Source organism: Dreissena polymorpha, chromosome 7 (genome assembly GCF_020536995.1).
Source record: "Dreissena polymorpha isolate Duluth1 chromosome 7, UMN_Dpol_1.0, whole genome shotgun sequence".
In the NCBI taxonomy this organism is placed as follows: domain Eukaryota; kingdom Metazoa; phylum Mollusca; class Bivalvia; order Myida; family Dreissenidae; genus Dreissena; species Dreissena polymorpha.
Genome location: NC_068361.1, coordinates 102279258 through 102307051, shown reverse-complemented (window position 1 = coordinate 102307051; position 27794 = coordinate 102279258). Strand labels below are relative to the sequence as shown.

At 35.2% G+C, this 27794-nt stretch overlaps 1 protein-coding gene and 4 non-coding genes across 5 annotated transcripts; all 5 read right to left on the bottom strand.

The window, feature by feature from the left end:
• Nucleotides 1-1569: 1569 nt before the first annotated feature.
• Nucleotides 1570-24136, bottom strand: LOC127837100 (60S ribosomal protein L7a-like). The gene is made up of 7 exons (XM_052363943.1): nt 24106-24136; nt 23751-23871; nt 18663-18812; nt 15955-16175; nt 5906-6036; nt 5142-5211; nt 1570-1730 (listed from the first exon to the last, which is right to left on the bottom strand). The coding sequence occupies exons 1-7, from the start codon at nt 24106-24108 to the stop codon at nt 1626-1628; spliced, it is 801 nt and encodes a 266-aa protein (XP_052219903.1). The 5' UTR covers nt 24109-24136; the 3' UTR covers nt 1570-1625.
• Nucleotides 6258-6333, bottom strand: LOC127840235 (small nucleolar RNA SNORD36). Its single transcript, XR_008030497.1, has one exon. It is a non-coding gene; the product is annotated as a small nucleolar RNA SNORD36 (small nucleolar RNA).
• On the bottom strand, nt 6748-6824 carry LOC127840232 (small nucleolar RNA SNORD36). Its single transcript, XR_008030495.1, has one exon. It is a non-coding gene; the product is annotated as a small nucleolar RNA SNORD36 (small nucleolar RNA).
• Nucleotides 8292-8368, bottom strand: LOC127840234 (small nucleolar RNA SNORD36). Its single transcript, XR_008030496.1, has one exon. It is a non-coding gene; the product is annotated as a small nucleolar RNA SNORD36 (small nucleolar RNA).
• LOC127840236 (small nucleolar RNA SNORD36) lies at nt 11568-11641 on the bottom strand. Its single transcript, XR_008030498.1, has one exon. It is a non-coding gene; the product is annotated as a small nucleolar RNA SNORD36 (small nucleolar RNA).
• Nucleotides 24137-27794: the final 3658 nt, after the last annotated feature.

The window sequence follows — 27794 nt, the reverse complement described above, 5'->3', positions numbered from 1 at the left end:
AATGTAAACACTGGATCTAAAAAGCTCCAATAAAATTTTTATCTATGAGATCGGCAAGACGACGATGTTTTTGTGTACGCATTAACGTGCACAGGTTCAAAGCAATCATTTGATATAAAGAGCGATTTAATTGGCTTGAAATCTGCTCGTCACACAGCAAAAGACATCGATTTGCTTTTAAGAATTCTATGCCACAACTTCTCAAATCCTCACGTTTACAAATGGTTTGTGATTGTATGTATCTGTTACTGTATATTTGTAAAAATTTAATAAGTTAATTTTTAAATCCACATTAATTTGAGTGTGTTTAGCAGTCAATTACTGTATTCGTTTTTTTTTCATACCACACCCTTACCCTATACGTTGAAATTTCGATATAAAACGAAAATACAAAAAGCAATTGAAGTTGTTCTAGTCCATTCACAATATTGACGATCTGCAAGTGTATGCATTGGTATGGCTTGCACAGAACGATTTGCGTGGCCATTCTTTGAAACTCCAAATACCGAAGACATGGAAGATGAAGTGCAAGAACATCAGATTGAATTCTTTCTCAATTGGAGCTTTTTCATTTGGAACAGTCCGAGTGAAGTAACTATTGCTTCAAATAATATGAATCTTTTCGAAACCCGAATGTACAAGGAAATCGTGAATCAATCTCTTGCATGACGGTTTCATTACATTGCGAGAGCATGGAACGACAACTTTGCATGGGGATTGATCATTAATATGATCAGAATTATGTAGACCATACGTGAAAAATGTTTTATTTCACAACCCGGGTTGTATAGTTTTTATTTGTATGAATATACGACAGTGCTGATAATATCGTTAATAATACACGTGTTACATTTTAATGATAGATTTGAAGAAAATGCTCGGTGCAGTATAGGAAGTGGTTCATACAGCTGGGGCTGCTTTGCTGGTCACTATTGCATAACCTCCATTAGTGTTTTTTTATTACTTCGTTTTAACGCATCTATTGTAGCTCGATGTCTTATGCTTATTTGAATAGGTCTATAGTCTGTTTCACGAGACTAGAACCAGTGAATTACACGAGGAATCTAAAAGTCTCCCACAGTGGGGATCGAACCAGTGACTTTCCGGTCTCTAGGCAGACACCATATCCACTACGCCCTATTTGTTTTACTCAATACATGTTTAAATCTTGTTACCATTGGAGTTTCCTTTCATGTGACGATTATCTGGACAACTCTTTCCAAGACGGATATAGTTGTTTTGTATTTCGGTTGGGCCAGTCATGCCACAACAAATTGAAGTTGTATTTAATGGAAATACTCATTGAAATATGACTGGAATGTTCATTTCAAATGTAAAAAAAAAACTTTCCTAAATGTTGAGGCCTACATTTTTCTATGCCTTTAACTGTGACCTATATTCTGGACACAATGTGAACAAGATTCAAAACCTGCCTTATATTATAAGGAAAAATAAATAATTTGAAACTACATAAACCCTCATATCATCACTTTTTGTTAGGGAACGGCTCAATTACTGTATACAAACAACAAACACAAAACAAAGGAGAAAACACAACCACACAATCAGTAGTCTCTCTCAAGAAGGGCTTTATTGGCCAGACAAATAAATACACAGTGCTGTTCTCAGCCCATTTTCTGAGCGATTTCCTTGGCCTTTGCCTTCTCCAGCTTGGCAATGCGGGCCTGGGACTTGCTGCCCATGATACCACCACCCCAGTGCTTGCGGATCTGAAACAAAAAGGGTGGAATCATCAGAAGAGCTCATAGATATACAGGGGTGCAATAACCAATGCATTTTTTTCATTTCGGAAATGGGGCAGGGGCCATTCAGAAGGGGGAAAAACACGTTGACTAAAATTGGGAAATGTGAGTTTTTTGTTTTTTTTTGGGGGGGGGGGGGGGGGGGGGGGGGGGGGTACTTTTGATGTTTGATGGTTCATGTTAAAATCAAAAGCAACATCTCTTTTCCTATATCGTATGCAAGACCTCAGTAAAATCAAGCTCTTTCCCACATTGTGTGCAAGTCGTCAGATAGGCAGGTTTATAATCAAACCTGTGAAGGTTCTTCATACAAACATTTGCGAAACCATAGGGTGTTTTCATCATTACACTTGCACACAAATTTAATGCTTATAAAGCACACACTTTTAATGCTTATAAAAACAAACATTTTAGTGTGTTTCAATGAAAGAGATATTCTTTTAAGTTTCAAATCATACAACATTAATTTAAATTTAAGGAGCCACAGCCATCAAAATGTGTGTTGGTCCCCTCATTTACTTGTTTGTCCTCCACTTGGACTGTTTCCGACAAGGGCTTTTCCGGCTCTAATAAGTTGGGATTAATAATAAAAATATTTGGACACAGAAATGAAATGCACGTTTACCTTCACTTCTTAAATTAGTCTTTCATTGTTAGTTTATACCCCTGTACACACATTCTATAACAGACAGAAGGGCAGTCAAATTTTTTCACCAGGGGTGGCGCAATCGAATGTCCGAGTTGCCCGAGTCGTACATTTGCTTGTCTGGGCAACTGATTTTTTTCAATTAAGTTGTACGTGGACAACAAGGTTTTTAAGTCACGTCCAGGTATACAAAAATACATTGTATTAAAGCCGTAATTAAGTTTTACAAAACCGGATGTTGACACGCGATTACAATGTCAGTGCTATTTGCAGAGCAATCAAGCTAAAGGTCACATAACCCCAAACAGGAACTCCTGTTTACAGGGTTACATGCAGTCAATTTGATATATAGCACACATTGTTCAGTGAATGCTGCCTAGGATTTGTAAAATAGAATGCAAATGGTACGTTTTGGTATTAATTTGAAGGTATATTTGTAAGCAATAAGAAAAAAAGCCACTTTTGTGCTCTACTTTTTCTGTTGACGGTTCCTGGCTTTGAAAGTAGGTCATACTATTTGAGTAAAAATGGTCGCCTCCACATGTGTCAAAACTGGTGTGCCTATTCTAAGGTAAATATTTTGAGTTACAACACATAGAATTTGATGGCATGCATTTTTTTCAAAAGATTATGCATTTATCTTTCCAATGATGTATAATGATATAGTGTTGAAACGCTTGGTCACTGTAAAAATTGATAACGAACATCAACTATTTTATATGTAATATAGAAGGAAATTAATTGCGCATGCGTAACCTAAAATACGTGCACTTTCCTGCGCAGTGATCTCCCTTATTCTATAAGAGACCGGGAGCATGCCGCATTTTCAAAAATAGGCCTGTCTGTTAGACAGTGTACAGACTGGTTTCTTTATTTTTACAATCAGACGGAAATAAAAAGTATCAATCTAAAATAATCAAAACACGGTCTACCTTGTTATTTAAGACGACTTTAATGGTAAAGATGAAACTTTTTTTTAAATCTTCAACAACGGAGCAGAAACCCGAAGCTTTGAGCAGCCCACCTCCCAAAAAACTAAGAAAGATTATGATGAAATATGTGATCTAAGTAAACGCACCAGAACTTTTCAAGAACTTGGCTAACAGATTTTCAATGGTTACCAGTTGATAAAATCAAATTGCTACGAGTAGCGGAGCCTCAGTCTGATGAGGTTCACATATTGGACTAGTTTAATTTGTTAAGATTACAATATGTTCAGCACTTATGTTTTTATAACACTAGCTTCGCAAGATTTAAAGTTTGAGAAAGTCTTTATATTGTTTATAATATACTGCTATAATGAATGTACCATTTAAATACAATTATAAACAAAACAAGCAAATCATACTCATTTTGATATATTGCACATTATGTAACATTAATCAATAAATGCGTTTATAATTTATATAAACATTAACGGACAAGTGAAGTTCAGCAACGGACAAGTTAAATTTCCTAAATGGTTGTCCGTGGACAAGTATATTTTTTTGAGATTTTGTCACCTCTGTTCACTAGATAGCGCAAATGGAATGGTCTTTTGGCCTGCTTTTCAAAGAGGGGCAGGATGATGGAGTAGAGAAGGGACATAGTGAAAATGTTTGAGACATGAAGGAGCATATAAAGTTTGCCATCAAAGATTGAACATCCAGATCCTTAGCTGCAGAAAAATATTAAATACAAATAAATAGTAAATTTGTTTAACTGTCAAGTTGTGTGTGTGTTAAAATACATCATGTGCAAGTCGTCAGATAGGCAGGTTTATAATCAAACCTGTGAAGGTTCTTCATACAAACATTTGCGAAACCATAGGGTGTTTTCATCATTACACTTGCACACAAATGTAATGCTTATAAAACAAACATTTTAGTGCATTTCAATGAGAGATATATTCTTTAAAGTTTCAAATGATATAAATTGATTTAAATTTTAGGAGCCACAGCCCCCAAAATGTGTGTTGGTCCTCTCATTAACTGGGTTAACTTGTTGGTCCTCCACTAGGACTGTTTCAGACAAGGGTCTTTCCGGCTCTAGTAAGTTGTGATTGATTATGATAATGTGTGGACACAGAAATGAAATACAAGTTTACCTTCACTTCTTAAATTAGTATTTCATTGTTAGTTTATACCCCTGTACACACATTCTATAACAGAAAGAAGGACAGTCAAATCCTACTAGATAGCGTAAATGAAATGGTCTTTTGGCCTGCTTTTCAAAGAGGGGCAGGATGATGGAGGAGAGAAGGGACATAGTGAAAATGTTTGAGACATGTAGAAGCAAATATAGTTTGCAATTAAAAATTGAACATCCAGATCCATAGCTGCAGAAAAATATTCAATACAAATAAATAGTAAATTTGTTTAACTGGTCAAAGTTGTGCGTGTTAAAATACATCATGTGCAAGTCGTCAGATAGGCAGGTTTATAATCAAACCTGTGAAGGTTCTTCATACAAACATTTGCGAAACCATAGGGTGTTTTCATCATTACACTTGCAATGTTAGACAATTTTAATAATTCTTTTAACGTTACCTTGATTCATGCAGGAAAAGTTAATCAGACCATTTTTCATGACACAGAAGATACCCATTTCATTGACATGGAATGAAGACATATGGATAAAGATTGTGTTGGATTTTGGTTTGATTAACTGTTCTTATCATCTTTTCACATAACAAATAATTTCAATAATTGTTACTTTGCAAGAAAGTACATTCTTTTGAGACAACACATTACCTCGTCCACTCTGTCATTGTAGTTGGTCTTCACAGCGTCTGTCAGTTTGTTGAGGGCGTTTCTGTCTTCACTGGAACAACAAAGCAGCAGTTGTTACACCAATTATCTCTTCTTTTTTTGTATTTCAGACTTGCTAAAGCTTGTGTTCATATTGAACAAAGGAAACCATTGATAATAGGATTAGAACAAGAATAATTGCTAATCTTTTCCAATGCCAGAATTTAATATATATGATACCATTTACATATAAAGTTAACATTTCATCATCAAAGCCTCAGAAATGTATTTACATCATTGCACTCTCAAGAGTAGCAAATATTTTATAAAACATCATTGGCTTTCATTTTTCTTTTATCAACCTTAAGACCAAAAGCCTAAGAAGAAATCTGCTTCCTGGAAAAAACAGCTTTGTTGTGTTTGCGTTTTTGAAAAGACCTTACAATCACTCCATGAAAGATCTAACCTGGGAACTCCCAGTTGAAAGGCGGAATAAATAACACCAACATCTCTGCAGCCTGTAACCCTTCCCCACTTAAAAACGAAGTAACAATGACTATATGCAACCAGCATAAAACCAGAACAGTCTGGGAGCAACTCTAAGGCTGTTCAGGTTTGATGCTGTTTGCTGCTTATCAGTATCTAGCCTCTTAGGGTTGGAAATGATACATGTACTTCTTGAATCTAGCAAGTCAAGTCATGATTTTCTAAGGGACTACAAAAGCATCAAATTAGGTATCCGAGTGGAAACCACTGAAAGTGCTCACGGGTTCACTGCAGCCAGGGCCAGACATGAGGTGGTCTTCCTGTAGACGACCTGTCCTAGACGGGCCTTGCTCTTCACAATGCAGTATGGGACACCCATCTTGCGACACAGGGCGGGCAGGTGTAACACAAGCTGCAAGATATAAACAGCGTATTGATATACACATCAAATAGGCCCTCACATCACCTTAAACATTTCTTAGCATTTTCTACCTAAGTTTTGGTTTTGACTTGACTTCTGTTCTGTTTTTGGTTGCAAAAAAACCCAATATGTCTGGATTGGCCCAATTTAAGAGGCTATTGTCACTTTGCTTTTGAACACAAAAGGGTTATGTCACCTCAGTAATACCACTGCTCACTCAGATTTAAAAAGCTCGTTTTTCTACCATCATCATGTTCTGGAGAAAAATTGTTGGTATCATCACAGTAAGCAGTGACATGCTATAACATGTGAATACTTTAAATTAGTAATTTAAACATGAAAGTTAAATCATACAATATATATATAAATAAGTAATATTATATAAACATGAAAAGTTAAAACATACAATATATATAACACACATCTGACCACATGAATTGTAGATGCTCTAACAGTAAAATTGAAACACAACAAACAGCACTGCTGCAAAAACATGTACTCTGCAATATTAAAAGGCACTTGGCTTTAATTAGGGTCCGAACTTTGTTTTTAATAAATCAAAACATCAATATTATTGAACATTCAATTAGTCTTTTTCACCATCATCAAATTCTGGAGAAAGCTTTATTTCATGATAGTAGGCTGCCAATTGCTTTACACAAATTAAGCAAACTCAGACATAAGAGGTAAATAAATAAGCAGTTTGCTCAGATTTAAAAAGCTCGTTTTTCTACCATCATTATGTTCTGGAGAAAACAACAAGTTTTCATCATTTGCAAACAAATGTGCATGTGAAATACCTGACAACAGTGTGTTTGAATAGAACATTTAGGGTGCACAGCCTAGGTTATGTGAACAAGAGCATCGCATAACGGGTGCCACGCTCAGCTGCAAAAGCTTGTCCGAATTTTTTTTAAGAGGTCAGTGACCTTGACCTTTGACCCAAAAAATGGGTGTGGCGTGTAGAACTCATCAAGGTGCATCTACATATGAAGTTTCAAAGTTGTAGGTGGAAGCACTTTGATTTTAGAGCAAATGTTAACGTTTTAGCACGACAACGGCGGACGACACAACACAACGAGCTGGCTATGACAATAGCTCCGGTTTTCTCCGAAAGCAGCCTCGCTAAAAATGAAGTTCTGCAATCTGTTTCCTCATTGCATTTTACAATTGTTCTTATATTTATTTTTGTAGTTTTTAAATTGTTTTCTAACTATTAAGTTTTGTTGTAAGTATTGTAAATGCAGTATAAATATAGCTCCATAAAATATGGTGATTGTTGGCAGAAAATTATCATGGCGTGACATGGCATCTAGAATTTTAAATATTTCATTTGTCCATTTCTAGGAAATAAACATCTTCAAGAAATGGAATGTAACTGTTGATATTTTAAATATTTTTTTTTTGGCAAACTGTTCCCTGGCATGTGAAGTGGCAATTAAAAGGTCTTTAAATATTTCTTACATACATTTCATCCGTTTTTTACCTCAAACCAGATAGATGAAGAAATGGCTTATGCATGAACTTGATTTTACGATACGTTCGTTATCTGCAATTATACATTTGTGTAAGAGCAAACTTTAGCAAATTAAATACAAACCATCACAAAAACTGAGAAGTCAAGACCCTCCTGTCCTCGCACAAATCTAGAAAAACTTCACGAGGTCAAGGAAAACATCCCTGAATACAGGTCCTCATGACGGGTAAAAAAAATTATGCTTACTACCATTTTGTAGTTTGCCAGTATATTTGAATCGGACTAGTAATAGTTCAACAGACCTTGTGGCCAGTAATGGGTTTTGGAGAGGCTGTAAGAGCTGATGCAGTTGGAGTAGTTATGAACAATCCAATGTGCAAACAGTCCTGTTTACTGTATCGCTTCAGCAAATTGTCACCAACATTGTGATCAGTGCAAACCCAAGAAGCGAATCTTATTATCGAGAATACAATAAAACATAGCATATCTTTTCACACTAATGCCATGTCAATACACTCAAGCTTCTAACTGTAATCAACAAAAACAACTGACAGCACATACATTGCAACTATGGAACTTGGTTTTAATTAGTGTCTGAACTTGCTTCGTCTTGTTTTTAATAAATCTAGACATTAATATTATTGAACATTCAATTAGTCTTTTTCACCATCATCAAATTCTGGAGAAAACTTTATTTCATGCTAGTAGGCTGCCGATTGTTTCACACAAATTAAGCAAACTCAGACATAAGAGGTAAATAAATAAGCAGTTTGCTCAGATTTAAAAAGCTCGTTTTTCTACCATCACCATGTTCTGGAGAAAACAACAAGTTTTCATCATCTGCAAACATATTTGCATGTGAAATACTTGACAAAAGTATGTTTGAATATAACATTTGGGATGCACAGCCTAAATTATGTGAAACAAGAGCACCGCATAACGGGTGCCAGGCTCGGCTGCAAAAGCTTGTCCGATTTTTTTTTTAAAGGTCAGTGACCTTGACCATTGACCTAGTGACCCAAAAATGGGCGTGGCGTGTAGAACTCATGAAGGTGCATCTACATATGAAGTTTCAAAGTTGTAGGTGGAAGCACTTTGATTTTTAGAGTCAATGTTAAGGTATAAGCACGACAACGGCGGACGACACAACACGACGAGCTGGCTATGACAATAGCTCGGGTTTTCTCCGAAAACAGCCTCGCTAAAAATGAAGTTCTGCAATCTGTTTTCTCATTGCATTTTACAATTGTTCGTATATTATAATTATTTTTGTAGTTTTTAAATTGTTTTCTAACTATTAAGTTTTGTTGTAAGTATTGTAAATGCAGTATAAATATCGATCCATAAAATATGGTGATGGTTGGCAGAAAATTATCATGGATCTAAAATTAACAAGATGCGTTTGTGAAACACAATGTCCCCCTATATGATGTTTGACCTTGTAGGATGACCTTGACCTTGTGAAGGATGACCTTGACCTTTCACCACTCAAAATGTGCAGCTCCATGAGATGCACATGCATGCCAAATATCAAGTTGCTATCTTCAATATTGCAAAAGTATTTATAAAATAAGCGATTTGGGCCACATATATTTGACCTCTGACATTGAAGGATGACCTTGACCTTTCACCACTCAAAATGTGCAGCTCCATGAGATACACATGCATGCCAAATATCAAGTTGCTATCTTCAATATTGCAAAAGTATTCATAAAATGAGCGATTTTGGCCACATATATTTGACCTCTGACCTTGAAGGATGACCTTGACCTTTCACCACTCAAAATGTGCAGCTTCATGAGATACACATGCATGCCAAATATGAAGTTGCTATCTTCAATATAGCAAAAGTTATTGCAAAATGTTAAAGTTGGCGCAAACAGACAGACAGACCAACAGACAGGGCAAAAACAATATGTCCCCCACTACTATAGTGGGGGACATAAAAATATTTCATTAGTCCATTACTTGGAAATAAACACCTTCGAGAAATGGAATGCAACTGTTAATATTTCTAATTTTATTTGGCAAACTGTTCCATAGCATGTTAAGTGGCCATTAAAAGGTCTCTAATATTTCTTACATACATTTCATCTTTTCTTAATACAAACCAGATAGATTTAGAAACGGCTTATGCATGAACTTGAATTTATGATACGTTCGTTATCTGCAAATATACATTTGTGTAAGTTCAAACTTTAGCATATTAAATACAAACCATCATAATAACTGAGAAGTTAAGACCTCCTGTCCTCGAACTAAAATAGAAAAACTTCACGAGGTCAAGGAAAACATCCCTGAATACAGGTCCTCATGACGGGTAATTTTTTTTATGCTTACTACCATTTTGTCGTTTGCCAGTATATTTGCATCGGACCAGCAATAGTTCAACAGACCTTGTGGCCAGTAATGGTTTTGGAGAGGCTGTAAGAGCTGATGCAGTTGGGAGTAGTTATGAACATTCCAATTTGCAAACAGTCCTGTTTACTGTATCGCTTCAGCAAATTGTCACCAACATTGTGATCAGTGCAAACCCAAGAAGCGAATCTTACTATTGAGAATAAAACAATACTCCAGTTTCAAACTGTTATCACAAATGTGGGCATGGTTTATTGCATGTCGATTTCAGAATTGAACAAGTCCATGCAAGGATGCATAAACCCATGTACAGAAATCTGTGAATTTCTCATTTCTGCAAAATGCTAGAAGCTAATTAGCATACAGCAAACCCAAGAAATGACAACAAAAACTTTACAGTATCTGAAGAATCAGTTGGAAAAAAAAGAAGAAAATATAACAAGTATCAAACAAGATGTGTTTGAGAAACACAATGTCCCCGTATATGATGTTGACCTCGTAGGATGACCTTGACCCTTCACCACTCAAAATGTGCAGCTCCTTGAGATACACATGCATTTCAAATATAAAATTGCTAGCTTCAATATTGCAGAAGTGACATTACATGCGCAATTTTGACCCATATACTTGACCTTGAAGGATGACCTTGACCTTTCACCACTCAAAATGTGCAGCTCCATGAGATACACATGCATGCCAAATATCAAGTTGCTATCTTCCATATTGCAAAAGTATTCATAAAATAAGCAATTTGGGCCATATATATTTGACCTCTCAACCTTGAAGGATGACCTTGACCTTTCACCACTCAAAATGTGCAGCTCCGTGAGATACACATGCATGCCAAATATCAAGTTGCTATCTTCAATATTGCAAAAGTATTCATAAAATAAGCGATTTTGGCCACATATATTTGACCTCTCAACCTTGAAGGATGACCTTGACCTTTCACCACTCAAAATGTGCAGCTCCATGAGATACACATGCATGCCAAATATCAAGTTGCTATCTTGAATATTGAAATACTGCAAAAGTGTACATTAAATTAGCGATTTTGACCCATATATTTGACCTTTGACCTTGAAGGATGTCCTTGACCTTTCACCACTCAAAATGTGCAGCTCCATGAGATACAAATGCATGCCAAATATCAAGTTGCTATCTTCAATATTGCAAAAGTTATTGCAAAATGTTAAAGTTGGCACAAACAGACAGACAGACAGACCAACAGACAGGGCAAAAACAATATGTCCCCCACTACTATAGTGGGGGACATAAAAACGCAATTCCACGTAAATGGTATTTGAAAATTATGATTTTGGAATAAAATCCACACTTGAGTTTACTATAATGAATGTTTAAAGTCGGCTCAGTAGGTCAAATAGCGTCTTCTCTTTACAGTCAGGTGAAGAAATTCAAACTTTTACATCACTGCTGACTTAAATTTGCATATGCTAAAAGGTTTCTTTAGAGGCGTGGAAATCATCCCTGCTAATTTGATCAAACTATGCAATTACACCCAACTACTAAGTTTCAAGAAATAGTTTTATAGACATCTACATTTTCCTTTCTATTTTTTTATTATCATCCACTTACTTTAGTAAACAATAAATTAATAGATCCACTGGTTCTAGGAAGGCAACAAAACACACAAACAAAACAAGGTACAGGGCAAATTAAACACTTGTCTGCTCAGTTTTGTCAATGATGTCTTCTCGGAACATTCAGGTGAAGAAATTCAAACTTTTTACATCACTGCAGACTTTTTGAGATCAAAGGAAAATTAGCAGACTTTTTGAGATCAAAGGAAAATTAGCAAATAAAATCAAGTATAAATATGAAGACATGAACACAAGAGTGTTTTTATCTTAAATAACACTCGCGGTTAAATATCAGCTTCCAATTTATTTGAAAACACTGCACCCCCCCAAAGTGACAATTTCTCTATAAAAGAAGTTCATTTTACAGACACGTGAGCCAAACTGAACGTCGGCCCTAAAATTGCCAAGAAAAAAACCTACATTAACGCTGTTCCTGCCAAAATACGTTACACACAAGTTTTAACTTGGTTTATAAAAGGATGCAGAAAAAGGGCAAAAAAGATTGAATTAATTTTTTCTTGATAAATCACTAGCAAACTAAACTATAGTGCATTTGCATTTCTTGGTAACTGTTTCAGAACAGGTCTTCATATCACAGGTATTCATATGCCCGGACACCTGTGAGGTCTCATCATCAGTCAAACCCAAACAAAGCAACTTTTCATAGGACAGTAGGTAAAGTGAAATGGGAACACATACAAGACCTATTCTTGTCATCAGGAACCGTCGGCGCTAAATATTATAATCACCCGATTTATAACTGCACCCCAGGAAACCTGATACAGTGTAATACCATTGGAGCAGTGTTCTGTATTTTAACATGAACTTACATAGGGTAAGTTTTTAAAGTCCAATTTGAAACAACTGTGTATTAACATTGATAACAAAGGTATTGGCCTACATGTAGAAAAAATCCTGACAAATTTTCTTAAAAAACAACAGCTGTCACCATAGGATGACTTATGCCCCCTATAAAAGCTTGATAGAAGTTATGAGCTTTTTTTTTAAATCCAAAACGCAGATTTCAAAACCTAAACACGGACCCAAAGTTCAAGGCCAAGGGGTCATAATTTTTGTGCGTATGGCAAGGCCTTGTCCATATACACATGAAACGCAAATATTAGGTTATATCTCAAGGGAGATAAAAGTAATGAGCATTTTTCAAAACCTAAACGCAGACAGTTTTTTTTTATGGCAATTTCGGGGCCGATATTCGGCCCCATTCCCCCTCCAAAACTAGTATATATTTTCCCATTTTTTTTGAAAAAATCCATTCCAAAAGTAAATTTTTTTTTTTTTTTTTTTTTTTTATAGAAACAACTGCCTCATGATAGATATATCTCAAATTCATTTTATAAACATCTAACAAGGTATATAACTATAATTAATATGATTTTTTATTATTATAAAGAGTTATATTAAATTAGGTTTTCCCAAATCAGTGGACTTCATGATTTTTTTTTTCCAAAATGGCCAAGGCCTGATGTATCTATATTGTGTCAATATTTGTTGATAAAAACATTCCAATTTGGCCCATTTTATTGGAAAAAAAAGCTTAAATTTACCATTTTATTGATTAAAAAAATCCCAATTCTTAGACTCTTATTGGCTTGGAAAACTGATACTGTGCATGACGGCTGAACTGACTGAAACTAATGTTGAACAAATCATTGATATATATTTAAGAAAAAGAACAGAGACATTCAGCTGTGAATATTACATTCATACATACATGTTTATTCATATAATAAATATCATTACATATAAAAGAATGACTTCTTTATTTTCCCCTTTTCCTAAAAAACGACGCGTTTTTCTCCTTTGGACGGGCCCCACCACCATTCCCCTATAGGTGAAAAAAAAACACTGGCAGATTTTAAAACATAAATGCGGACCCGAAGTTCAACGTCAAGGTCACAGGGGTCAAAATTTGGGTGCATATGGAAAGGCCTTGTCCATATACACATGCATACCAAATATGAAGGTTATATCTCAAGGGACATAAAGTTATGAGCATTTTTCGAAACCTAAACAGATTTCGAAACCTAAACGCAGACCCCAAGTTCAACGTCAAGGTCACAGGGGTAAAAATTTAGTGTGCGTATGGAAAGGCCTTGTCCATATACACATGAATACCAAATATGAAGGTTACATCTCAAGGGACATAGAAGTTATGAGCATTTTTCGAAACCTTAACGCAAAGTGTGTCGGAAAGACGGACGGACAGTCCGATCACTATAAAAAATGAGCGGCATGTGGCTCCTTGAAGTAGAAGATCGGGCAAATTGGGCCATGTTCAGGCATTTAGGGGAGAAAAACTGCTTTAATTTGCAAGCCACTACAATAATTAAAGGATGTATACAAACTTACACATTTCTGCCATACTCTCTCAGCAGGGTTTCTTCAGAAAACTATTTCTTGTGGAGAAATTTGCGTTTTTTTATAACCATGTTGGGAAAACATGGATACCATCTGGAGAAGACCAGGAAACCTTATGAGCAGTGACTTTTTATAATTGTTTTTGGTGACAAAAAACCTACTTTCCAGCCATTTTGTTGCAATTTTTTTGCCTTGTAGAGGCCTATAGTAATTGTATGTGGGTTGAGTCCCGCCATAATTGGCGGAGACTGGTGTGATCAAGCTGAACAATCATTTTCATTCCTAGGTAACCGTTTCAGAACAGGTGCTCATATCACAGGTTTTCACAGGCTTTTTCCGCCCTATGCCACGGGTCTGAAATTCGGCCCCATTCCCAATGCAAATCTGGTTGTTTTTTTCCCCAATTGAAAAAAATATTCCCAATTCCAAAAAAAAAAAAAAAAAAAAAAATTTTTTTTTTACCTTAAAATATATAAGTTAACCTGATCCAATGTAGAAAATAGAAAGTGATGCATAATTAAATTATCTGTTGCCTTGAATTTTTTTTTTAAACTGTAAAATATGTTAATGATTATTTAAGACTTTCCTTATTTTTCTCAAGATCCGGAGCTTCGCACAATTTTTTTCACCTCAAAAAAGGCCAGGCCTTTTCCCCAAATTAAGATTAAAATACCTGCACTTATCTCACATGTTCATAATACTTTGTAAAATTTAAATAATAAGTTATCAAAATAGTTGTTATTTACCAGTTAACTGCTTCTTTGAAATATAAGAAACACTATTTACATGCAATAATTTTTCCCAATTGAGCCCATTTTGCGATTTTTCCCCCCAAAACGTGGGTTTTCACGACACGAAATTCCCAAAATTCCAGTGTGGCGTATTCCCAAAATGGAGCGGAAAAAGCCTGTTTCATAAGCCCGTACACTTGTAAGTTCTCATCAAGAACAATTCACTGGCTGCTGTCAGGATATAATTTCTTACTAAAAATATGATGAAATGACAGATAATTTTAGATTGTTTTATTAATTACCGTTTAATATTATTCTGAAATTTAATAAGCATCAGCAAGGGAAACAATATTACTAATGACAAATCCAACAATAATGAGCCTCCATTTCCTTTATATTTTGTGTTCTGTTTATTATAAAGAAGAAAATTAAGGCATGTTTGTAGTTTGTAGGCATGGAACCTTGAAAATGTGCATGTTAATGATGTATAGAGGACAAGCGCTTCAGAACAGGTGCTCATATCACTGGTATTCATAAGCCCGGACACCTGTAAGTTCTCATCATACTACATTTGTCCACCATCAGTGTTTGTGGTCATATTATGGTCCCATGAACAATCTCAAAAAAAGCATATTCATTTAATTGATTTCCTTTTCCTGCCCAATATGTTGAACCTAAGTAAATATAACATTGAAATAATTTTTATTCTACATTTGAAAGCATTTGTTAGCAAATTTTTAAGGTCCATTTTCCCCAACCCTATTTCTAAAATAGTGCGAAGACCATCAAAGAAACACTGGTAAACAGATTATGCAAAAAAATATATTCACTAAGTTGCAGTAAATTATAATGAATTTCCATATTTGAGACTACAGTTTGTATTTTTGGGGGTGGGTGGGGTCAAAACCAAATATGGACAATGCTTTTGAGCTTTCAGATTAAGAAAGCTGATTCAAGCAGATTTGTGTTAAGTAACAGGCTGAATCCCAGTCAGGATTATTGTTTCAGAACAGGTGCTCATATCATTGGTATTCATAAGCCCGGACACCTGTGTGTTCTCATCAGCAACATCAGCCATTATAAGTACACATGGGACAGATTGAACTTTTGTCGACATTCACTAGCTTTTAAAGGTTATAAGTCCCGTCTTCAATTTTTATAAAGTGTACAGGTCAAAGTCATTTAAAATGATTAATCCTACTTTTATTCAAGTATTTTACAGATCGTTTATGCTATGATATCAATTACACCCCCATAGGCCAGTTGTTAGCACCAGTAAACAGTTCCAATGATTAATCAACCATCATCACCAGACCAGGTAAACACCATTTATGAAATAAACCTTTCCCTTGTCAGTTCTCACCTCTAGTGGATCAACATCGTGGGCAATTATGACCAGCTGAGCCTTCTTCTGTTCCACGAGGGTTGTCACGGTGTTGGTTCCAGCCCGCACAACTGGGGGTCGCTTGGTAGGTGCATCTGGCTTCCCCTTGGCCCGCTCTTCAGCTCTCGCCTTGAGCCGTTCCTTCTTCTGTTGTTTTGTTTCAGGTCGGTACTTGTCCAGAAGGCGGAACAATTGTGTAGCTAAATGGAGGTCAATAATTATTTAATGTTCAACAATTGCAATAAAGAAAGACAGATATTATTGCATAGAAATTTAATGTTTTTCATGTGCTTCAGCGATCTTGGTGGTAAGTGACATCAATGATATCAGCCAAGAAATATCATCATAAACACATGCAACGAAACATAATCGGTATGGAATATTTAGGATGCATTAACAGAATTTGTTCTTCAGTAAACATCACAAAAGTTTGTTTTTATACTTGTAACCTATGCTTTCAATGGTGTGATTCAAGAGCACCCTGATACTGTAAGTGATAGGACAATTCTGAGTGACAACTGTTTTTGGAAATATGATGTTCACATCGAGATGACAATCCTATATATACATACAAATTAAAACTTTACAGCAAGATCTTCTATTTCTAAAAATCTTCTGTAAATCAACTACTAAAATGCAAATATAACAGCATTACTTGCGGGTCATTTTGTCATTCTGGTTCTTGATCCTGAATGAAAGATGCTGGCAAGTTTTATTTTGCTCATTTTGTTTTACTTTGTCAATATTTCAGCACTTTTGGAGTTAAACAATATAAGATGGATTCTCTTTAGCCAATCATGACATCAATCCTTACAAAAATGCTACTCGTGCATATTTTTTTTGGTCAGCTTTTTGCTTCACCAGATTTTCGGGGAGCATACAAATCACACACCTGCATTATAACAATAATAAAATAATCTATAATTATAAAGGTGAGCTTTAGATTTGGGATATTTGATTGCTATTAATCAATACTTTGACACAGACAAAATGATTTGGTCTTGCCTGGCCCTTGGTATTTTAAATGTTAAAGCTCAAAAAATAACTTAAAGTGATACTATGGGCATCTAACAGTTTATAGGTGTTTATCACAACCGTTGTTTATTTTGGATGTTTTCATTTCATATACACTTATATTTGTTAATGCAGCATCAACATACTAAAACAATGCATTTGAATATCAATCTTAATTTCGTTTGACAACTGATCACACATGTACATGCAGTCTTGGACGTAACCCACTCGACCGTCGAGTCAAGTGATTTTTGTGTCGGTCCAGTACATATTCCAAGCCGGTAGCCCGATCGGTTGAGTGCATTTTTTCATTTCCGAACTTAGTAACATGTCCGAAATAGATTCATTTAGATGCTTATTCAAAACTGCATTTGTTATTTCCATTGAGCGCTCATTGATTAGACGCTTATCGAACAGTGTTGTAAGTCAATCTCGCGAGATGCTATAACTTTTATTACTACTGGGTGGAGAACATGCGGCGATACATTTATTGTAATGTCTTTTATGCGTTATTTTGAGGGCGCAACGCACAAATATCAACTGCAAAATGAGAATGAAGGTTGCAACAAAAATTATGAAGAGTCAATGAAACGAGAATTGCAACCGTTATGGAAGAATAATCAGTCATGGCTTTGTTTTGATGTCTCCAAGTATTGGGGAATTTGATTCTGAGCTAGCATTGCTGACTGGCTGGCTGGTAAGTGCATTTCATACCTAATGTAAGCAAACAACATGCAATTAAATATCATGCCCTAACTTACAAGTATTGTTTTTAACAGATAAAGTTAATCTGTCAAGGAACGAATCCTGACATTAAATTCAAATGTGTCATCATACTGCATTTTAGATGCTGGTACAATCAGCGACAAAGCAGATGTGGCCTAGGCAATGGAACTACTGCTACACAAGTCGTTTTATAAGAAGACACAGAAGTTAGGGCAGAAAAGTTACCTTCTTGTTCTACTTCTTATGCACAGGTATTATTGCTAGTTTGACATTTACTTATTCAGATATTTGAGTGGAAAATTCATATCATCTTAAAACATTTTTTTTGTTTTTAGGTCGCCTTTAAGAGCATAACTGATATATCAGACCTGGATGTCGGTGACTCAGACAATGACCATGAAGGAATGAAGATGTCTGGAGACCTTGTGATAATTTTTTTTGTCAGACATTAACTGTTCATAAAACAGAATCAAGTGTTTATTTGTTTAATATTTATTGTTCTATGTTGCTTCAATGCAAACATAGTTACAAATGTAACAGAATTAAAACTTTTATTTCGGGCTAGTTAAAATTGATTCGGGCTAGTGAAATTTCCAAGTTGGTAGCCCGGCTGGGCTAGTGCCTTAAAAAATTTAATGCCAAGACTGTACATGTATGTGAACCTAAATTTAGTTTTAGTGTAGATTCGTTTTTACGACACGAAGACACAATTTTGTTTTACGGATCATTTTGGCTTACAGGACTGGGTGGGTCACGTAAAATATTGAATATAAAATATATTTTTATAAACAACTGGTACAGATAATTTGTCAATAACCACATTTTAACTTACTCTTTTGACCTGTTAATTCTTTTCAGCTCAATTCAACAGTGAAAAATGCCCATAATATCACTTCAACATCAATAAATCTTGCATTTTAATTTTTTTTGAAGACTACAAATAATACCAGTCTGTCTGTCAAGGGCCTGTCTGAACTGGTTGACTGGAGGCGGAACTTTCAATCGTTGCAACAAGATAGCATGCTGTCTCTGAAGACGGACGTACTTGGGCCATTTCACAAATCGGCTCAAATCCCTTTTAGGCTGTATGTCCTGACCTAATTTTGAAAAAAGTACAAAATATACACTTAAATAAACTCCTTACACACTTTTCAAACGTACGGAAATAATGTTAAACACAATAGAGTAACCCTGGGTTATATCGGACACAGGTTTTTTTTGGACAACCACAAAAAGTCGAATACTTACATACAAAACGACCTCGCATTCAACTGTTTGAGCTCTGTCTATATTCTATAAATACGTTTTCGTAGTATTATTTCACCAATCCTCCGATTGGGTGATGGAATAAATGGGCGATTTTGATTGGAAGATGCGAGTTCATTTGGAAAGACATCCCAAATTCAGCTTGGCGAAAATCCGAGAGTAGGCAACATTTAAAACGGTCATTTTACAAGTAACAGTACGTTGTGAAATGAGTGAATACCGTTGTGAATAAACGAAATATTTTAACTGATATATTTATCTTCTTAAAAGCATAATAAAAAACTATTACAAACATTACATGTACATTTTCAGACACCATACTATGGCAAGACCTATAGAACTTAGGTGTGTTTGCTATACTTTTATTAGATGAGCTCAAGGACCATCATGGCCTTGTTGCAAAATAAAGACATTCGAAGAAATGGACCATAAACTAATTACAAAAAAATAAAAATAACAATGTCTATCTTGTATATGAGCGCTTTTCAGCTATGCCCAAACAGGGAAAACGTATTCGATGTAAATATGCCATATATTCGCAAATATACAGTACAGGCAACGTGTACTTTGACAAAAACGCGTGTCTGCGGTGTTCAATTTTCCCGATGGGTGACATTTCGCGGGGGGCGGACACGCTACTGACCGCGGTGTTCGGCGAACACCCAAAATCGCCGCGATTGCACGCTATCATTAACTGGAACACCCGTGATCACCGCAATGCCGCGCGGCCATTGATACATGTAATACCTGTCTGCGATGGTCATTCAAGAGTTTTAAATTTACATGTACAATGTACAAATGAACATAATAAACTACATGTATGTGCAAATGTATGCGTTCTTAAAGTGATATTATGGGCAACTAACAGTATTTGCAATATACAATGTAGGTGTGTATCGTAACCGTTGTTTGTTTTTTGTGTTTTCGCTCGATATACACTTGTATTTGTTAATGCAGCATCAACATAATTAAACAATATCCCAAAAAGAAAAATAATCCATTTGAATATCAACCGTACTTTCGTTTTGACAACTTACGACAGAAATGAATTGATGTACGATGCGAGTCTAAATGTAGTTTTCATGCAGATTCTTTCATACCACACAATGACACAATTTGGTTTTACGGATCATTTCAGGTTAGAGGGATGGGTGAGTCATGTAACATATCGAAAATAATATAAATTTTTTATAAACAACCGGTAACAAGATGAGTTGTAGATAATTTCAGATACCACATTCATTATAACTTATTGTTTTCACCCATTTCTTTTCAGCTCAATTCAACAGTAACAAAATGCCCATCACTTTAAATTATCTACAACTCGTCTTGCTTCCAGTGGTTAATAAAAAAATATAATATTCGATATTTTTCATGACAGTTCAGTCCTCTAAGCCGAAATGATCCGTAAAACAAATTTGTGTCTTTGTGTCGTATGAATGAATCTGCACTAAAATGAAATTTAGGTTAACATCGTACCCCTAATCATAACGAAAGTACAATTGATATTCAAATGATTTTTTGATTTTTCCGGGATATCGTTTTAGAATGTTGATGATGCATTCATAGATATAAGTTTATGTAAAGTGACAACACCAAAAAATAACCGACGGTTGCGATAGACACCTATAAACATTGCATATATTGTTAGATGCGCATAATATTACGTTAAATACTTAAAATATCCTTCGACCAGCATGTACATAAAAATAGACTATATTTACTTGTATTCATTATCGCTTAAAGCGGGTATATACGATTTTTTATATGTGTTTAATTGTAATACATTGATAAAATATGTTACAATAACACAAAATAGGCAAGAAAAATTACACATTAAAGCCGAATTTCATAAAATGCAGCAAAGACAAATTAGCGCCCCGAGTCGATTGTGACGTACATATTTTCCTACAATAACCGAAGCATTCGTCTTTGCATTAGGATCGGAGTTAGTGTTCGTGTGTCGTATGAATAGATATCGTTGCAGGAATTCAAATAAACCGTTAAACTAAGTTTAGATTCACATCGTACATGTATGGTTTACATGCTAGCGAATTCGGCTGCACAGCCGTTTTAAATTTCAGAATTAAATAGCTGGCTTATTTCGCATTTTTCGACACGTTCTTCTTAACTTTTATTTTAATTTATATTTAAATATATATATAATAAGTTTATTACACATTTTATATAAATTCATAAATATTTGACAACAACGTATAAACCCGCTTTAAATGAAAGGGATCAATAATTTACGTTTATATTTAATTATTTTTTTTTTGCGAACACGATGAACACCGCGGTAGATATAATGGGTCCGCGGTGATTCGCGGTGTCCACCTTATTGAAAACGGCCCCCGCGAATATTTGATCTGAACACCCATCGCGGGGGTCGTTTGGTAAGCGAACACCGTAAAATGAACACCGCGACGAGTGGCGTTTGTCAAAGTACACGTTGCCTGTACTGTATACGTAGTCAGAGCTCCAGATAAGGTTTTGTGAAATTCTTAAATTACTACCAGATTTTCAAAAAGAATTCTTAACTCCGAAATTTTATTCTTAACGTTACTACTAAGTTTTGGAAAATAATTCTTATTTTTTCTAAATGACCTAAAAATAAATAATAATCATTATTTTCATGCAATTTTTTTTTCAAAATAAACATACTAGCAACTTTATTTATACGAGTTCAATAGTGTCTTTTCAGTATTATACAATTTTATTTTTCCAATATCTTCATATGCCAAAACTATTCTTAGATTGCATGCCTTAGATGAATTTTTACATATTTCACATTTAAAACGGGTCTACCCTTCAATTTTTTCAACGATTAGCCACGAGACTTGTCCCTTCCACTTGTTCAATGTTTTTTTTGTGTTTAAGTTTGGACCCGTCGTGTCGCGTTTTTGTTTAGCTTTTCCGACTCTGTCGGCAACTGAACATACAACATCGTATAAGATCTTTTCTATAATGTCTTACTAAACATTTAACTTCAGCTCACTTTGCGTACAATATGTTAAAAGCGTTTTTTAGGACGCTCTGCAGTTTTTTTAGGACGCTCTCTGGGCGCCGCCATTTTTTTTGACAGATAGACTGTATACGCCGCTTTTATTGGAAAAAAATGCGCTTTGTTAAACAAACCCGATAACCATTCTATATAAGCACCGCAAAGATCTTCAATACGCGAAAAGACTCAATAAAAATCGATACGAACCGATGTAAAAATAATATTCGTAACTTGATTTTGTAATTCTTAATGGTACAACAACATTTTTAAATAAATACGTAACGGACTTGAAAATTACGAGTAATTACGAAAATACGACCCTTATCTGGAGCTCTGTAAAGTATAACTACAAAATACAAATTCACCTATGTTTAGACTTTTCACAGCTTTCATAACATAACGATTAAGCCCAACAACGGAAATACATACAACAAACAACTGTCCGATTTAAGCCTTTTTAGTGTCCGATACAAGCCTTGGGACGTCCAGTTTTACCATGATGCGTCGATCTTTATAAAGTGCAATCTCATTAGTTTACTAAAAGGTGTAAAATAGATTTGAACATTCCATACTGTTGCATGAAAGCTACTGTACCAAGAAAACAAAAGCTTTCCGCTTCGAATAGTGAATCATCGAGATTACGCTGTCTTTCCTGGAGGTGTCCAAAATAACCCAGGGTTACTCTATACTTTCGTAATGCAAGGCATGTAAATAGCTGGACTAAACGTTTGCAGTTACTAACATCAAGAGATATGATTGAAACGTACAAGTTCTTGAACAATATCTATGACAAAAGAACAACAGTTGGAATTTTTACTCTGAACACAAACACAAATAGAGGTCATCCATTGAAACTTTTAAAACACAGATGTGCACGTGACATTCGCAAGAACTGTTTCTCCAACCGCATTGTAAACACAGGCTTTTTCCGCCCTATGCCACGGGTCCGAAATTCGGCCCCATTCCCAATGCAAATCTGGTTGTTTTTTTCCCAATTGAAAAAAAAAATCCCAATTCAAAAAAAAAAAAAAAATTTTTTTTTTTTTTTTTTTTACCCTTTAAATATATAAGTTGACCTGATCTGGTGTAGAAAATAGAAAGTATTGCATAATTAAATTATCTGTTGCCTTGAATTTGTTTTAAGAACTGTAAAATATGTTAATGATTATTTAAGACTTTCCTTTTTTATCTCAAAATCCGGCGCTTCCCGCGATTTTTTTCACCTCAAAAAGGCCAAGCCTTTTCCCTAAATTCAGATAAAAAAACCTGCACTAATCACACATGTTCATAATATTTTGTGAAATTTTAATAATAAGTTATTAAAATAGTCGTTATTTTCCAGTTAACGGCTTCTTTTAAACATAAGAAACACTTTTTAAAATAATTTACATGCGATAATTTTTCCCAATTGAGCCAATTTTGCGATTAATTTTTTTCCCAAAATGGGGGTTTTCACGACGCGAAATTCCCAAAATTCCAGTGTGGCGTTTTCCCAAAATGGGGCGGAAAAAGCCTGAAACATATGGAATAATTTACCAAGTGCTGTTGTCACATCCAAGAACACGGATACATTTAAAAGACGCCTGGATAAACATTGGATAAACCACCCGATGATGTATGATTATAAATGTGACTATAATGTAATAACTGGAAGCAAAACACCGAGACTACTAAATAGTGAGGACGAAAAAGAGGCCACTACAGAGGTCCCAAAGACCTGCGGTGGTAAACCACCTAAGGTAACTTAAGGTAACGACATTCTTACCAATGGCAAAGTTTTTCGGTCGCTTCTCAAACAAGGGATTGACAACCTTTTTCGGCTCTAAGGCTTTCTTCGCCTTGAGTGGAGCCGCTGCTACCTTCTTCTTCCCCTTCTTTTTGGCTGGCTTTTAAATGCACAATAAATATCTAAACGTCAGAGGATGGAAAACAAATCATTATCGTGACAGTGATTCGATGCGTTATTACAAGTATAATTCCATTTGATAAGAAAAAATCCTACTTAAACAATCAAAATGATGTTTGATCACCTTAAGTATCAATTATAAGAAGATAAACATCATAAAAAGCGATGATAAACATGGATATAATATGCAGTCAACGAATACGCTTCAACCTACCATGTTGATATTTCCGGAAAGACCGGATAAAAGGAAATCAAGACTGGTTATGCTACTTTACTGAAGCAAAGTGAAGAGGCTACACTGAAGTAATTTAATGCAACAATGAGCGAATATGTTAGATCTCGAAGAGTGCAATTCAAATATAATCCAAATTCGCAACAAAAAAATAACCACCAATTTTAACAGCTTAACAGCTTAACCTTTATAATATAATATGTAAATATGCGCTAAGATGGAGGACAACTTCAACTTAAATGGGACAGATTTTTCCAAATATCCATTATATGCATCTTTGACAATTTAAAAACCTAAACATTATAAATTATAATTTTGAGAGTTCTGTTTTTGTCGTTATATTTTGTTACACGAGGTGGATTGCTAATATAAAGTATAAAATAAATCACTTATTGAATGAGCACGGATGACCGAGTGATCTAAGCGGTAGACTTTTACTCCAGGGATCAGTGGTTCGAGCCCAGTTGAGGATTACTTGTTTCTTTCTTTAATTGTATTATTGTTTTTCTTTTACTTGAGCTTTTTAGATCCAATGTTAACATTTATCCATATAAAGCATTTAATGACAAACTTAAATATCTGCCAAAATCTGTGAAAAGGTCCCTTTAATGAAATGTTAAATTTATGAAAGTATTAATTCCTGTTTGATATGCCTTGGGTTACCTTAGGTGGTTTACCACCGCAGGTCTTTGGAGCCTCTGTAGTGGCCTCTTCTTCGTCCTCACTGTTTAGTAGTCTCAGTGTTTTGCTCTCGGTTGTTACATTATAGTCACATTTATAATCATACATCATCGGGTGGTTGACCCAATGTTCATCCAGGCGTCTTTTAAATGTATCCATGTTCTTGGCTGTGACGACAGCACTTGGTAGATTATTCCATATGTTTACAATGCGGCTGGAGAAAAAGTTCTTGCGAATGTCACGTGCACATCTGTACTATAAAAGTGTCAATGGATGACCTCTATTTGTGTTTGTGTTCTGAGTAAAATTTCCAGCTGTTGTTCTTTTGTCATAGATATTACTCAAGATCTTGTATGTTTCAATCATATCCCCCCGTAGTCTGCGAAATTTCAAAGTGGGTAATTTAATGAATTTAAGTCTTACCCGTATGACATATCCTTAAGTTTGGGCAACATTTTGGTTGCTCTACGTTGGACGTTTTCAATGCTATCGATGTCTTTAATTTTTGATGGACTCCATACACTGCTCGCATATTAAAGATGTGGTCTTACAATGGACTTGAATAATAATCTGAAGCTTCTAATATCTAGAAATTTAAATGAACGTCTTATTAATTCCATCATTTTGTTGGCTTTATTTACTTGGTTTTGTACGTGTTCATCAAATTTCAATTTTGTGTTTATTGTTACACCAACATCTTTTTCATTTTCAACTCTTTCTAAAGAAACGAGGCCTCCTTCATATTTTGGCATAGTGTATGATCTTATTTCAAGGGATTTTGTTGAAGTTTGCAATATTATGCACTTGTCTGGGTGAAACTTTAACAGCCATTTATTGCTCCACTCAAAAAGTTTATTAAAATCATCTTGAAGAATTAACTGATCATCTTTGGTGGAAATCTCACGGTATATCTTTGTATCGTCAGCGAACATAAAAACACTAGAGCTCACACAATTTAGTAAGTCATTTATGAACACCACAAATAGGATAGGTACTAGAACGGAACCCTGAAGAATGCCGCTGGTGACATCGTGCCATTGTGAATAACTCCCATAGACTTGTACCCTTTGTTTACGGTTAATATAAACATTGATGCAACTGCTTAGGTGCAAGAGTCATGACTCAAACCCGCCACGAGGTGAATTTTATATGATACGTCTTAATCAAACTAAGGGGTTCAATTTACAAACGCACGCACGTACGTACACAAGCAAACACGTGCACACACACCAGGCCCGTACGCGGGCCCTGGGCCCAGGGGCCCGGGCCCACAGCTGGCTGTCAAGTATGGATTTGTTTAAATAATGGGCATGCTTCAAGTTTTCTCAGATGAAAGGGCCCACAATACACTTTCCCTAAATACAAAAGAGGAGATATGTTTTATTGTCCCTAATTAACAATGGGATTAGCGCTATTTTACTCGCCAGTAGAGACAAGCCCATAGGCAATATTTTCTTATCGCATGTACACACATCCCCGATCAGCCAATTACCCCTTGCGATCCTGAATGTTTCATCTATCGATGGTCAATGTAACACGTCTTTTGACTGGCCAAGCAAATAGAAGCAAATGATACAGGAGTAACGTGCAGTCTGTTCAGGTTTTAATCTGTTCGCTGCTTATCAGTATCTGAGGGTTGAAAATGAAGCCTTTAAAACACTTGAATCTAGTACGAAAGGTATTTAATTAAATGTAACTGTCTAAGTGGTAAAGGGTTAAGTATTAAAATTCACATTGAAAAGTGCCAAATTATAAAAAAAATATGGAGGGAAGACCCCTCCCGCACCTTTTCCGGTTGCCCCCCCCCCGTTAAAAATTCCTTCGTACGGCCCTACACACACTAAAACAATTCATATTGTGTCTGAAAAATAACTGGCATCTAACAATATATCAATTTATTTTATGCTTTCCGGTGGTTTATAGAGAAATATCAGTGAATTATCAGTTTTAATTCACTGATATTTCAAACAGTCAAGAATATCAGTAAAATGATCGATTATTGAAAATGATCGATAATTTTCACTGTTTTACTGTGAAATGACGTCATTTTTTTTACGAAATGAAGTCATAAATCAAGCTAAATTATCCAGTTAAACTCTTTTACAATGTACAAAATCGGCGAAAAATCATACAATTAAAAGGAAATTTGTTGGAATTAGTGGAGTATCGATTTTAATTCACTCGTGATCATAGAAAAAATATATTTTCACTCGTGGCGGTGACACTCGTGAACATAATATGATTATAGGTGCTACCTAATTTACGGGCAAAAGCTTTTGAAGTTTTTTTTGATAACCATGTATTTTTAATAAATATATGGACATGATTGTGTTCAAAATATTATAATTGTTGCAATAATTAAGTAACTCATCCAAAAAAATAAATCTTAAAACGAGTTACATGTTCTTAGCTTAAAGATCTAGCATCTTATAATTTTTTGTTTTCTAGCCACAGGAAATTAAAGCTGGTTCGGTGGCTGTGGTATAGTGGATGGGGTGTCTGCTAACTGGCTTAGTCACTGGGAGGTCTCTGTATTGATCCCTTAAGTGGGAGCATTCTTAATATAACCCTAAAAACATACTATGGCGTACCATTTGGGTTGAAAGTCAAGAAGACCTACAAGGTAAAAAGAGAAATGTACGTCGAAGTACAATAATTGTACGTCGACATACAAATATAAACTACACTTGGAAGTATATATTTGTACGTCAAAGTACAATTTGTACTTCGACATACATGTTTGTACTTTGACGTACACATTTTCTGAACAACCAATCAAAACATTTGTCTCTTGAGCCGCTTTTCCTGCAGATTTATTCATAATAAATGTTTAAAATCTCTTTTTTAATTGAGGACAAAATGAATATAAATATCAGAATGGCAAAAAAAACACATAAAAGTTTCAAGTATTTAATGCATTGAAATAGATTATACAAATTTGAAGAAGATTCAATTGTTACCTTTTTAAAATTAAAATTATTCAGCATATT